The sequence below is a fragment of the Salvelinus namaycush genome, chromosome 4 (assembly GCF_016432855.1).
Source record: "Salvelinus namaycush isolate Seneca chromosome 4, SaNama_1.0, whole genome shotgun sequence".
NCBI classification, from domain to species: domain Eukaryota; kingdom Metazoa; phylum Chordata; class Actinopteri; order Salmoniformes; family Salmonidae; genus Salvelinus; species Salvelinus namaycush.
In genome coordinates this window covers 5,800,002-5,814,086 of record NC_052310.1, presented here as the reverse complement: position 1 = coordinate 5,814,086, position 14,085 = coordinate 5,800,002, and the positions used below count along the sequence as shown (strand labels likewise).

At 40.0% G+C, this 14,085-nt stretch overlaps 1 protein-coding gene across 1 annotated transcript; it reads right to left on the bottom strand.

Annotated features, from left to right (window-relative positions):
- Window positions 1-9,123: 9,123 nt before the first annotated feature.
- On the bottom strand, window positions 9,124-10,449 carry LOC120045415 (urotensin-2 receptor-like). The gene is made up of 2 exons (XM_038990296.1): window positions 9,712-10,449; window positions 9,124-9,504 (listed from the first exon to the last, which is right to left on the bottom strand). The coding sequence occupies exons 1-2, from the start codon at window positions 10,435-10,437 to the stop codon at window positions 9,124-9,126; spliced, it is 1,107 nt and encodes a 368-aa protein (XP_038846224.1). The 5' UTR covers window positions 10,438-10,449.
- Between the last annotated feature and the right edge of the window lie 3,636 nt (window positions 10,450-14,085).

The following is a 14,085-nucleotide window of genomic DNA, read 5'->3' as shown; positions in this document are numbered from 1 at the left end:
AGGTTTTGGCCACTCTCCTCGCTATACCATAAGCCTTATGTCGTAATGAAGATATTTTTAGAATTCTAACACTGCGATTGCATTAAGAACTAGTGGATCTATCATTTCCTATACAACATGTATTTTTTTGTAATGCTTATATATTGCTATTTGGTCAGAATAGGTGAGAGTCTAATAGAAATATCTGCACATTCTGGGAAATAGAAGCTACGTTAGCATAATGGATAACCACTGATTTCAGCTCTAAATATGCACATTTTCGAACAAAACATAAGTGTATGTATAACCTGATGTTATAGGACTGTCATCTGAGGAAGGTTTATGAAGGTTAGTGAAAATTAATATCTTTTGCTGGTTTATTCGCTAACGCTAACGTGCCTATTGCTATCGCTAACGTGCCTTGATGAATGAATGCGGGAGTGTGGTAGGCTATTGTAGTAAGCTAATATAATGCTATATTGTGTTTTCGCTGTAAAACACTTAAAAAATCTGAAATATTGGCTGGATTCACAAGATGCTTGTCTTTCATTTGCTGTACACGATGCATTTTTCAGAAATGTTTTATGATGAGTATTTAGTTATTCCACGTTGGTCTCTATAATTACTCTGGCTGCTTCGGTGCTATTTTTGACGGTAGCTGTGATGGTAGCTGCAATGTAAAACTGATTTATACCTCAAATATGCACATTTTTCGAACAAAACATAGATTTATTGCGTAACATGTTATAAGACTGTCATCTGATGAAGTTGTTTCTTGGTTAGTTTGGTTGGTTCTTGGTTAGTTAGGTTGGCTTTGTGCATGCTACCTGTGCTGTGAAAAATGTCTGTCCTTCTTTGTATTTGGTGGTGAGCTAACATAAATATACGTACTGTTTTCGCTGTAAAACATTTAAAAAATCGGACATGTTGACTGGATTCACAAGATGTGTATCTTTCATTTGCTGTATTGGACTTGTTAATGTGTGAAAGTTAAATATTTCTAAAAAATATTTTTTGAATTTCGCGCTCTGCCTTTTCAGTGGAATGTGGGAGGAGTTCCGCTAGCGGACAGGTTAATCAAATCTCCCCTGGCTTGCTCAATTTTTCATGCCCTCTCAAACAGTTACAACAGTACACATATTTGCACATCAAGTCGTCACTTGAGTTGGGCTCGGGGATGGAACATCTGAGTTCGTGATTGTTTGTGGGGAAAGGGTGGGGAGTGTGCATGTGTGTGTGTGTATCCCACATCTGTTGCTATGGGGTAACGATTTTAGGGACAATACAAGATGAATCACAATAATTGTTAGCCAAAATAATAATTGCTTGCCAAAAATGTAATTTTTGTAATGCCAATCCTGGTCATAGATCACAATCCTTCGTATGAACTGCTTACACTATTATACATATTATTATTTAATTGTGGAAATAAATTAAGATATTATTATTTAATTGTGGAAATAAATTAAGATATGCATGATTTTTTAAATAGGCCAAAAAAGGCCCAAGCCCCTTTCTAAGGCGGCCCGGTTCCAAGAGAGACACACCGTGAACCAAGGCATTTAAGTACATTAATGATGTCTTACTCCAAGCATGCGGCAGTTTGTGTGCAAAATATAGGAGTACTATAAATGAGAGTAGTTTCTAAATGTACCAACGTTAAGTGTCTCTGTCCCTCTCTCTCTCTCGGCCTCTCCATGTCTTTTGTAACAATCAGCCATATTGTTGCTCTCGTGGTGCCCCAGATCCTAATGAGTTAATTGTTACATGATTATTTTAATCGGGTAACAATTAAACATATTTAAGGTAATTAGATAAATAGCAGTCTTCAGATTAATGTTAAAGTCAAGTCACGACAGGAAAGTATGAATATCATGGATATATTGGAACTAGTGGATATATGGAGGCTTAAATATCTTGACCTAGTGAGATATACATGGCGGAGGCTAAATCAAGCTTGACTACTTTCTTATGTCATTCTCGCTGGCACCAAAAGTTTTTAAAAAGTGTTGATAGGAGACAGAATGTGGTTAGACCGTTAAATAGTTGGCCTATACATTACTCTTACAGAATTTCCACGTGGGCAAGGATATTGGACAATTTATAACTGACGTTTTATGACTTAACATAGCTACCGAAGATCCCCTTATTGTATAAAACACTTTTAAATGTGCCTTTAGAGGCCATGCAATTTTATACTCGTCTTTAAAACAAAAGCAATTTAGGTCAAAATAATTCATATTAATACAATAAATAGAGGGACGAACAGTACAGATAGATAGCAATAAAAACTGTACCATAGAGGCACAGAATACGTTAGAGGGGAAAAAAAGAAATGGAGGAACTTATTCAAGAAAGATCAAGTGTAGTAAACATATAAAAAAAATAAAGTGAACTGGGTGGAATATGGTTGAAAAATGCACCTTAGAATTTTTTTTAATCTTCAACATATAAATTAAAAAAATAATGTTTTACGGAAATGTGTTACATATGACGGACTCACCAATGATCCAATAGGCAATCTTTTGAAAAAGGAAGCAAAGTACCTTAAGAATATGTTTTTGTTTCAGTCTCCTCCATTTCCACTAACAGAAGTTAATAGTAAGGATTTTTTTCTTCTATGTGAAGGTCAAATTACAGAGGGGGAACTTCTTGATGCAATTAAAGCCTTTATATATCCAGGAAAACTCCAGGGCTGGATGGCATACCAGTAGAGGTATATCAAACATTTTTTGATGTACTCAGAGGACCGTTATTAGCATGTTTTAACCACTCTTATATAAAAAAAAAAATGTGATTATCAGATACTCAACAAGGTCTAATTTCGTTATTGCTGAAACAGGAACTTAAATATAATTAAATATGTTAAATATAATTATCCAGTGCATTGAAAAAATTGGAGGCCCCTTACACTTCAGTACTGCAATAATTAGAGGAAAATGCATAGGCATAGAATTAAAAGGTGTTGTTAGACATAGAATTAAAAGGTGTTGTTAGATATTATTCATCCTATTCAGACATTTTTTTTTACATGGATGATACATTGTAGACAATATAAGAAAAGTACTGCAAACAATAGAACACTATGAAAATTCTGAGAAACCAGTCCTGGTATTCACAGCTGATTTTGAAAACACTTTTGATAAAGTAGGAACTGGAATTTATATATAAATGCCTGTAATATTTGCATTTTGCATAATCTCTTATACAATGGGTTAAAGTTAAGTATAGTAACCCTGGGTGTAAACTAGTAAATAATGGCTACTTCTCAGAAAGTATTAAACTGTCAAAAGGAGTAAAACAAGGTTGTCCACTGTTGGCATATCTATTTATTATGGCCATCGAAATGTAACCTATTAAAATCAGATACGACAATAATATCAAGGAGCTAGACATCCAGGGCTTAAAAATAAAGGTGTCATTGTATGCTGATTCATGTTTTATTTTAAATCCACAATTTGTATCCCTCCACAGCCTCATAGAGGATCTAGATAATTTTTCTAACCTCTCTGTATTACAACCAAATGATGATAAGTATACTATATTATGTATTGCATCACTAAAAAATACAACTTTTACATTACCGTGTAGTTTACCAATACAATGGTCTGACAGGGATGTGGACATACTCGGTATTCATATCCCGAAAAAAAACAATGATCTCACTACATTTTAATAGAAAGTTAGCAAAAATAGATAAGTTCTTGCAACCATAGAAGGAAAATACCTGTCTATTTGTGAAAAAATCACCCCGATTAACTCTTTAGTCATATCCTAGTTTACTTATTTGCTTATGGCCTTGCCTATACCTAGCGACTTGTTTTTTTTTTATTATATGAGCAAAAAATATTCTATTTCATTTGGAACGGCAAGCTAGACAAAATTAAATGGGCCTATTTATATGAATTCAGAGGGAAGAAATGATTAAATATTAAAGCATTACTAAAGGATTCAGTCATACAAAAGTTATACTTAATAAATTCAAACTGGTTCTCTAGCAGATTAGTAAGAATGTCTCTCCCCATGTTCAAGAATGACCTTTTTCCCTTTATTCAGATTACAACCTCTCACTTTCGGTTATTTAAACATGAAAGCGTTTCCAAAATATTGCTTTTTTAAAAACAAGCCATAGAAAGTTGGTTGCAATTTCAGTTTAATCCACCAGAAAAGAGAATAAATATTACAACAAATATTATGGTTGAACTCAAATATAATAATCAATACAAAACAAAAACAAAAATTATAATTTTTTTAGAGCAGAAAACTCTTTGTAAATTGTATCATAAATAGTACTGGTGGAGTTATGTCACACATGCAGAAAAGTCACACTAACAAAAATATATGGAAATGTCTGCTCTACTCAAAATTACAACCAAATAATTGCAGCATTACCGCAAAAATGGAAGAGGCAAGTGGAAGGGGGAGAAAGTAAGGAACTTGTCTGTTTGCCATGCATTGAATACCAAAAATTGGTTAAATAAAATTGTGATAAATAACAAAGTATACCAGCTTCATTTAAGGACCAAACAATGTACAGTTGTGCCATATAGATTGCTAAATATTTGGGAAAATATTTTCGAAGTACCGATTCCATGGCACATGGTTTATGAACTGATACATAATTTAAATTACTATACAAAATTCTTGCAACCAATAGGATGTTTTATATATATTTATATATATATGAGGGATTCAACCATCCCAGCTCTGCTTATTCTGCTGCAAAGAGACAGAATCATTAGATAATTTGTTTTGGTATTGTCCATAAGTAGCTTGTTTTTGGTTACAGGAATGGCTGAAGAATTGAAAAATGTACATGGATCTAACTCTGCAAATAGCACTGCTGTGTGATTTAAAAAGTCATAGTCAATTGATCAATCATATAATAACACTCTTAGCAAAAATATTTATCTTTGATTTACTATCTGTGGAAACTATGAGAATAGAAAGGTTCAGAACTTTTTTGAAACATCACAGCACAGTTGAAAAATATATGGCAAATAGAAATCAAAACGGGATGGTTTTCAGAGATAGATGGGAGGGATAGAGTGGAGCTGAAGGGTGAGACTAAAAATAACAAGATAACTAATTTAAAGTATACTGCGTCCATAAAATGTATTCAGGTTCAAAACTTTGTGAAATAGCAAAGTTGAAAAATATATGGCAAATAGAAATCAGAACTGGATGGTCTTCAGAGACAGATGAGAGGGGTTGAGAGTAGCTGAAGGATGGGACTAAAAACAAATAAAAGATAACTATTGTAAAATATACTGTGTCCGTAAAATGTATATAGTATGTATAAGCTGGAAGTAGAAGCCTAAGTGTTGTTGTCCATTAGTTTACTCCAATTAGGGAGGGGTGGTAAGGTTAGGGGGAAATAAATATATATTTTATATATTGTATATATTTACAAAACATATACATATATATATATATATATGGGCGATTGGATATGATGCAGATTTATCTGCAATATTAAAGCTTAATTATGTGCATTGACTACCGCTCAGAGTTCAACACCATAGTGCCCTCCAAGCTTATCACTAAACTAAGGACCCTGGGACTGAACACCTCCCTCTGCAACAGGAACCTGGACTTCCTGACGGTCCGTCCCCAGGTGGTGAGGGTAGGCAACAACACATTCGCCAGGATGTTCCTCAACACGGGGCCCTACAGGGGTGTGTGCTTAGTTCCCTCCTGTACACCCTGTTCACCCACTACCCCAGCACCATCATTAAGTTTGCCGACGACACAACGGTGGTAGGCCTTATCACCGACAACGATGAGACAGCCTATAGGGAGGAGGTCAGAGACCTGGCAGTGTGGTGCCAGTACAACAACCTCTTCCTCAATGTGAGCAAGACAAAGGAGCTGACCGTGGACTATAGGAAATGGAGGGCCGAGCACGCCCCCATTCACAATGACGGGGCTGTATTGGAGCGTGTCAAGAGCTTTAAGTTCCTCTGTGTCCACATCACTAAGGACTTATCATGGTCCAAACACACCAACACAGTCGTGAAGAGGGCATGACAATGCCTCTTCCCCCTCAGGAAGCTGAAAAGATCTGGCATGGGCCTTCAGATCCTCAAAAAGGAATACAGCTGCACCACTGAGAGCATCTTGACTGGCTGCATCACCGTTTGGTATGGCAACTGCTTGGCATACGACCGCAAGGCAATACACAGGGTAGTGCGTATAGTCCAGTACATCACCAACAAGTCATACTCTGTTCCCACATAGCAATCGGTACCGGAGAGCCAAGTCCGGGACCAAAAGGCTCCAGAACGGCTTCTAACCCCAAGCCAGAAGACTGCTATTGACCTCCTTTGTTGTTTTTGCAATGCACTGGCTCCATGCACACTCACTGGCTCTATGCACACTCACTGGCTCTATGCACACTCACTGGCTCTATGCACACTCACTGGCTCTATGCACACTCACTGGCTCTATGCACACTCACTGGCTCTATGCACACTCACTGGCTCTATGCACACTCACTGGCTCTATGCACACTCACTGGACTCTACCCACATAGTCACACATACTACACTGACACTCCAACACACACATTCACACTCTACATACAGTTGAAGTAGGACGTTTAGGACATTGACTTCGGTTGGAGTCATTAAAAATATTTTTTCAACCACTCCACAAATTTCTTCTTAACAAACTATAGTTTTGGCAAGTCGGTTAGGACATCTACTTTGTGCATGACACAAAGTCATTTTTCCAACAATTGTTTACAGACAGATTATTTCACTTATAATTCACTGCATAACAATTCCAGTGGGTCAAAAGTTTACATACACTAAGTTGACTGTGCCTTTAAACAGCTTGGAAAATTCCAGAAAATGGCTCATGGCTCTAGAAGCTTCTGATAGGCTAAATGACATCATTTGAGTCAATTGGACGTGCACCTGTGGATGTATTTCAAGGCCTACCTTTAAACTCAGTGCCCTTTTGCTTGACATCATGGGAAAATGATCAGCCAAGAAATCAGCCAAGACCTCAGAAAAAAATGTGTAGAACTCCACGAGTCTGGTTCATCCTTGGGAGCAATTTCCAAACGCCTGAAGGTATCACGTTCATCTGGACAAACAATAGTACGCAAGTATAAACACCATGGGACCACGCAACCGTCATACCGCTCAGGAAGGAGACGCGTTCTGTCTCCTAGAGATTAACGTACTTGGTGCAAAAAGTGTAAATCAATCCCAGAACAGCAGCAAAGGACCTTGTGAAGATGTTGGAGGAAACAGGTACAAAAGTATATTTTTTCCACAGTAAAATGAGTCCTATATCGACATAACCAGAAAGGCCGCTCAGCAAGGAAGAAGCCACTGCTCCAAAACCACCATAAAAAAAGCCAGACTACGGTTTGCAACTGCACATGGGGACAAAGATCGTACATTTTGGAGAAATGTCCTCTAGTCTGATGAAACAAAAATATAACTCTTTGGCCATAATAGCCATCGTTATGTTTGGAGGGAAAAGGGGGAGGCTTGCAAGCCGAAGAACACCATCCCAACTGTGAAGCACGGGGGTGGCAGCATAATGTTGTGGGGGTGCTTAGCTGCATAAGGGACTGGTGCACTTCACATAATAGATGGAATCATGAGGCAGGAAAATTATGTTGATATATTGAAGCAACATCTCAAGACATCAGTCAGGAAGTTAAAGCTTGGTCGCAAATGGGTCTTCAAAATGGACAATGACCCCAAGCATACTTCTAAAGTTGTGGCAAAATGGCTTAAGGACAACAAAGTCAAGGTATTGGAGTAGCCATCACAAAGCCCAATCCTATAGCAAATGTAGAACTGAAAAAGAGTGTGCAAGCAAGGAGGCCTACAAACCTGACTCAGTTACACCTGCTCTGTCAGGAGGAATGGGCCAAAATTCACCCAACTTATTGTGGGAAGCTTGTGGAAGGCTACCCAAAACGTTTGACCCAAGTTAAACAATTTAAAGGCAATGCTACCAAATATGAATTGAGTGTATGTAAACTTCTGACCCACTGAGAATGTGATGAAAGATATAAAAGTTGAAATAAATCATTCTCTCTGTTATTATTATTATTTCACATTCTTAAATAAAGTGTTGATCCTAACTGACCTAAGACAGGGAATTTTTACTAGGATTAAATGTCAGGAATTGTGAAAAACTGAGTGTTTATTTATTTGGCTCAGGTGTAAACTTCCGACTTCAACTGTTGGCTCACACACATGAATATTGATGCCACCCACATTTACTCATAGACACTCTTTCACACTCTTCAAAGACGCTGCTGCTATTCTGTTTATTATCTATCCTGATTGCCCAGTCACTTTTCCCCCTACCTACATGTACATATTACCTCAACTACCTCATTCCTCTGCACATTGACTCGGTACCGGTACTCATTATTGTTATTTTATTGTGATATTATATATATATTTTTAGAGCTCATTTGCAAAACATTTATTCTTACTTTTGAACTCTGCATCATTCGGAAAGGGCTCACAGGTAATCATTTCACGGTAATGTCTAAACCTTTTGTATTCGCCGCACGTGACAATTTTGTTGTTGTTGAAAATAACCCTGGACTGTCCATATTCGAAATATGTAACTACATCAAGTTATTTGGGGGATCGAGTTATTTCTACCAGAAGGGAATGGGCCAGAATCGACATGGAAAACCTGTATACTGAAGGCAGCAACCTTAACCTCTAGACCAGGCCACGGCTGAGTTCATTTGTATCTTTCGGATACACTAGACACGTGTATGTCGTAGCCTAATGGAGAGCAATATCTATCTTGTGTTATAAAGCTGTATAAAATAACAGTTGTTGATGTGTATGGCTGCATTTCAGATACCTTTTTTACATTTTAATGTTGAAGCAATGAGACCTAAGCCTAGAGTTTGAGCGAGTGAGAGATAACGTAATTTTGATAGCAAGCCCTGATCCCAATGACTCAACTGCCCCGCGTGGAGAGAAAGAGAACTGCTCATTTTCAGCCAATCACGAGGCTAATTTGAATTTCCTGGTGCATCAGCAAAATTCTCTGTGATTAAGTTAAGATGCGATCATCTGTACGTCACCGTAAATGGGTAGCAGACATGTGGAGATAAAGACCAAGACCAGAAACATCTTCTCCTATACCTCACAGGCTGCTGTTGTGCGTGGTGCGCAGAGACGGCGTGTGCGTGAGCACGAAGCTCTCCGTGCACTGCTGGCTGCTGGAGGACAGCGACCTCCTGGGTGATCGCTGGAACCGGTTCCATCGGTTGAAGTAGCTACCCGCGGTCCAGGTGCGCTGGCGCTTCCGCAGGTACTCCTTGTAGTTCTTGGTGAGCAGCGTGTAGAGGAAAGGGTTGATGCAGCTGTTGGAGTAGGTGAGACAGGTGGTCAAGTAGTTGATGTTGCGCTTGGACTTGGTGGAGAGATGGATGGAGGGCTGGAACTGACCCAGGAGCTGCCAGATCCAGAAGGGCAGGAAACAGGCCCAGAACAGCAGTACAATGGTGAAGATCAGATAGAGGACCTAGAGGATAGAGAAACACAAGATGGAGTTAGATATAGATCAGCTAGAATACCTACAGGACAGGGATTTACATGAATACAGCAATCACATGTATTTGTTTTACCAAAGGATATTCCTTTGACATATCTAAATAATGGTAAGACCGAGGGAGATATTTAGTTTGATTGACATAAAGATACTTAGTTTAATTGACTTTAATTGACTGACCTTTTGGTTGGGTAGTTTCTTGGTCTGTTTGAAGGTTTCTGTCTGTGAGATCCAGTAGGTACGAGCCAGCCCGATGTAGAGAAAGCCAATGATCATCCCCGGAGCCACAATACTGGTACAGAACAGGAAGGTGATGTACACCTTATAGGACAGCGGTGAGATAGTCGGCTGGCACATGGCCTTGCTCCCCACCTTCATCATCTGAATACTGAGAATCATTGGTAAAGTCAGGACCAGGGAAGCCACCCATACAAGCACCGCAATGGCTTTGCGGTAGCTCTTGGACCGCTTGACTGTGTCCAGCGGTTTCAGCACGGCAAAGTATCTCTCCGTGCTCATGATGGTCAGCGTGAAAATGCTGGCGTGCATCGTCAGAAAATCCATGCTGATTAGAATCCTGCACCCAGCATCGCCAAAATACCAACCTTTCAGGAAGTACGTGCAGACCACGAACGGAATGGTCAACAGATAGAGGAGGTCAGCCAGGGCTAAGTTGATGATGTAAATATACATGGACGCCGCGAAACGCATGGATTGACACATGACCACGAGGGTGTAGATGTTTCCGGAGACGCCGACCAGACACATGAGGGAGAGAATACAGCCTATTGTGAAGGTGGCGGCGGTGTCTTCGGGAGAGGAAGGGGTGGAGTCTAAAGGCGGGTCGGTGGCGTTGGGGATCAGCTCCATCAGGACCAGCAGGGGCTCCATGGATACCGTGGTCATCGCTACGGAGATAGAGGGGGAGAGAAATTAGTTTATTTACATCATGCAGCAGCTACTCTTCTTGGGGTCCACATAAAATGTACAAATATTGGAAAGACACCAAGAGACAATACAAATACTATTTACACACTATTCATATATATTCATATATAAAGTACAGTTACATTTGATCTTTAGAAACAGGAGAAGTGCTGTGATACAATATGTTTTTTATTTATTAGTATTTTAAAGCTAAATTGTTTTTTTGCCTCAGTTACCTTGGTGGCAGAGCATTCCATGATTACATGGTTCTATACATAACTGAGCGACGCATTAGATCTGTTTTTAGGCTGGGTACAGGGAAGAAACCCGTAGTGTCGTGTCTTGTGGATCATTCTGTTTGAAGTGTATGCAAATAGATTATACAAGTGGTTAGGCATTTTCCTCACACAAATGTTTCTTAAAAAGACAAGAAGAGAAGTAGTCAATTCCTCCTCAACACCTCAACCATGAAAGACTATCGTGATGTAAGTTCTGTGTGTGCAGTTAAGGGCAAGGCATACTGCTTTGTATGAATGGGTTGAATGGGGGAGTAGGAGAGGAGAGATAAATAAACAAGGAAAGTATTATTAGCATGTCTGCAACAACAACAGATGGATGCCATGTTCATTAGGGGCGAAGGAGAGGGAGCAAAAGGAGAGGGAGCAATGGGAAATACATTTATATTTTCATTAACGCTCGCTCCACCAAGGCCACCATTGGCTCCATGGATACCACATTCATCGCTGGAGAAAGGAGTGGAAGAGAGAGAGAAACAGAGAGAGAGTAGTAGTGGTGAAAGTGTTGCTAGACTGAACCAATTAGGATTAACAATGAAGTCTCCCAGACCTTCATCAAATATAGCTAGCAGTACACTTTCTGGTCTCACTAATGAAGATCTGGAAATGTGATGTAATCAACATAATTTGATATTTCTGGGCTATAATGTCCAAACATTATTGGCAGGTTTCCCAGACCCAGATTAAGCCAATTCCTGGAATATAAAGCACTTTCAATGGAGATGTTCTATTGCCTTTTCAGTCCAGGAGTAGACTTTAACTGGTTGTGGGAAACTGGCCCGTTAATCTAGAACAATCTCCGTGAACAATCTACATGAAATCAAATGCTGATTATGCTTCTGTAATGGTAGAACAGGGATGAACCCCAGGAAAAAATAAACAAAGCTTATCTTAGGGAGCATAAAAACATATTTATTCATACTTAAGGTCAAATGCACTGCAATTCTATTCAGCAATTGGGAACCGCAATCATGTTCCAGTACGGTTAGTTTGGCCGATAGGGGATTGTCTCAAAGACAGACCTTAGACACAATATACACCAGTACAATAATGCCAAGATGAACGTTCAACTCTTATAAGAATAACGCATTTTATGCAACACTTAACTGCATTGACGGACTGGAATACAAATGTCAGTGACCTTAGCTGCAATAGTGGCTAACTGTACTGTGGTTTAACACTGACTACACTCTTAGAAAAAAGGGTTCCAAAACGGTTCTTTGGCTGTCCCCGTAGGAGAACCCTTTTGGGTTCCAGATAGAACCCTTTTGGGTTCCATATAGAACCCTCTGTGGAAAGGGTTCTACATCAAACTCAAAGGGGTTCTATCTGGAACCAAAACGGGTTCTTCAAAGGATTATCCTATGGGAACAGCTGAAGAACCCTTTTAGGTTAAAGATAGAACCTTTTTTTTCTAAAAGTGTAAGATCAGTATAATACCATTTAGGAATTAGATTTCCTGGTCCCTACCTGTACGCAAATGATTTGACGGATGTTATTTACAAAATGATTTATTTATTTTAAGACACATATTCATGTCATAAGTCAATGGTGCCACCTGTCAGTGATTTTAGTAGGCAAGATAATGAGGATATAAAATGTTTTACTGGCCAGGTCTGTCTTAACCAGATCACAAGGTCTACTAATGTGCACACAGTCAGGGTGTGGACACAATCAGGGTGTGGTCACAATCAGGATGTGGACACAATCAGGATGTGGACACAGTCAGGATGTGGACACAGTCAGGATGTGGACACAGTCAGGATGTGGACACAGTCAGGATGTGGACACAGTCAGGATGTGGACACAATCAGGATGTGGACACAATCAGGATGTGGACACAGTCAGGATGTGGACACAGTCAGGGTGTGGACACAGTCAGGGTGTGGAGACAATCAGGATGTGGACACAATCAGGATGTGGACACAATCAGGATGTGGACACAGTCAGGGTGTGGACACAGTCAGGGTGTGAACACAATCAGGATGTGGACACAATCAGGATGTGGACACAATCAGGATGTGGACACAATCAGGAGGAAATACGCATGTCAGTACCAGGTATAAAGGAGGCTTTTATCTGCTCTGACAGAGCCCGGCAGCCGGTTGGAGTGCCAGGTGTGTGTGTGTTTGTGCGTGCGTACCTGCACGCATGTGTCAGGGGTGTCCAATTGAAATGTCTTTGAGGTAGAAGCTTACCTTGATTGTTATCTGCTCGATTGTTAGCTGACTGGATGCCTGAACAGAAAGATTTAGCATCTAGCTTCGTTAGCCTGTTGAACCATCACCTAGCACACTCTGGTCCCCCAACTTCACATATACTGCAGGTATGTCTAGAGCCAAAAAAGTCCACACAGATCCTTCAATGAACCTGGTGATCCTGTGCATTTCAATTGAGATAAATATAAAATCCTGGATCTTGAGTTTGGCTAAGAAAAATCCTTTGCCGTAACACCACTGTCTTCATAGTTTAATTTACCATAGTATATACTCTCAATCAAAAGGTGAATGAATCCGAGATCTGAAAAAAAAGGTTCCTTTTGAGCTGGACTAAAACTTATTCTACTCTCTCTGTCTCTCAGTGCAGCTTGAGAGCACCTTCCACAGGTTTGATTGACAGCTTCAACATGCCAGCGGAGAAATTAAATGTTGAAGCGGTAATGATTAGAAGAAAAAGGACCGTTTCCTCACGGGGAATAGAGAGTGACTGTGGTGACAAATCACGTTAAGCTACAGCTGGTTACAGAGAATCCCCTTCACTGAGACACAGTGTCTGAGAGACTGAGAGAGAGAGGACGGAGAGGAGGGAGAGAGGGAGGGAGGAACGGAGAGGAGGGAGGGGGGAGGGATACAGATAGAGCCACTCTCGCACACAAGAAGTAGGAGGGGAGATGAGAGAGAGATAATGGGTTGAGAGAGAGAGAGAATGGGTAGAGCGAGAGAGAGAATGGGTTGAGAGAGAGAGAGAGAGAGAGAGAGAGAGAGAGAGAGAGAATGGGTAGAGAGAGAGAGAGAGAGAGAATGGGTAGAGCGAGAGAGAGAGAGAGAGAGAGAGAGAGAGAGAGAGAGAGAGAGAGAGAGAGAGAGAGAGAGAGAGAAAGAATGGGTAGAGAGAGAGAGAGAATGGGTAGAGATAGAGAGAGAGAGAGAGAAAGAGAGAGAGAGAAAGAATGGGTAGAGAGAGAGAGAGAGAGAGAGAGAGAGAGAGAGAGAATGGGTAGAGAGAGAGAGAGAGAGAGAGAAAGAGAATGGGTAGAGCGAGAGAGAGAATGGGTAGAGAGAGAGAGAGAGAGGGAGAGAGAGAGAAAGAGAGAGAGAAAGAATGGGTAGAG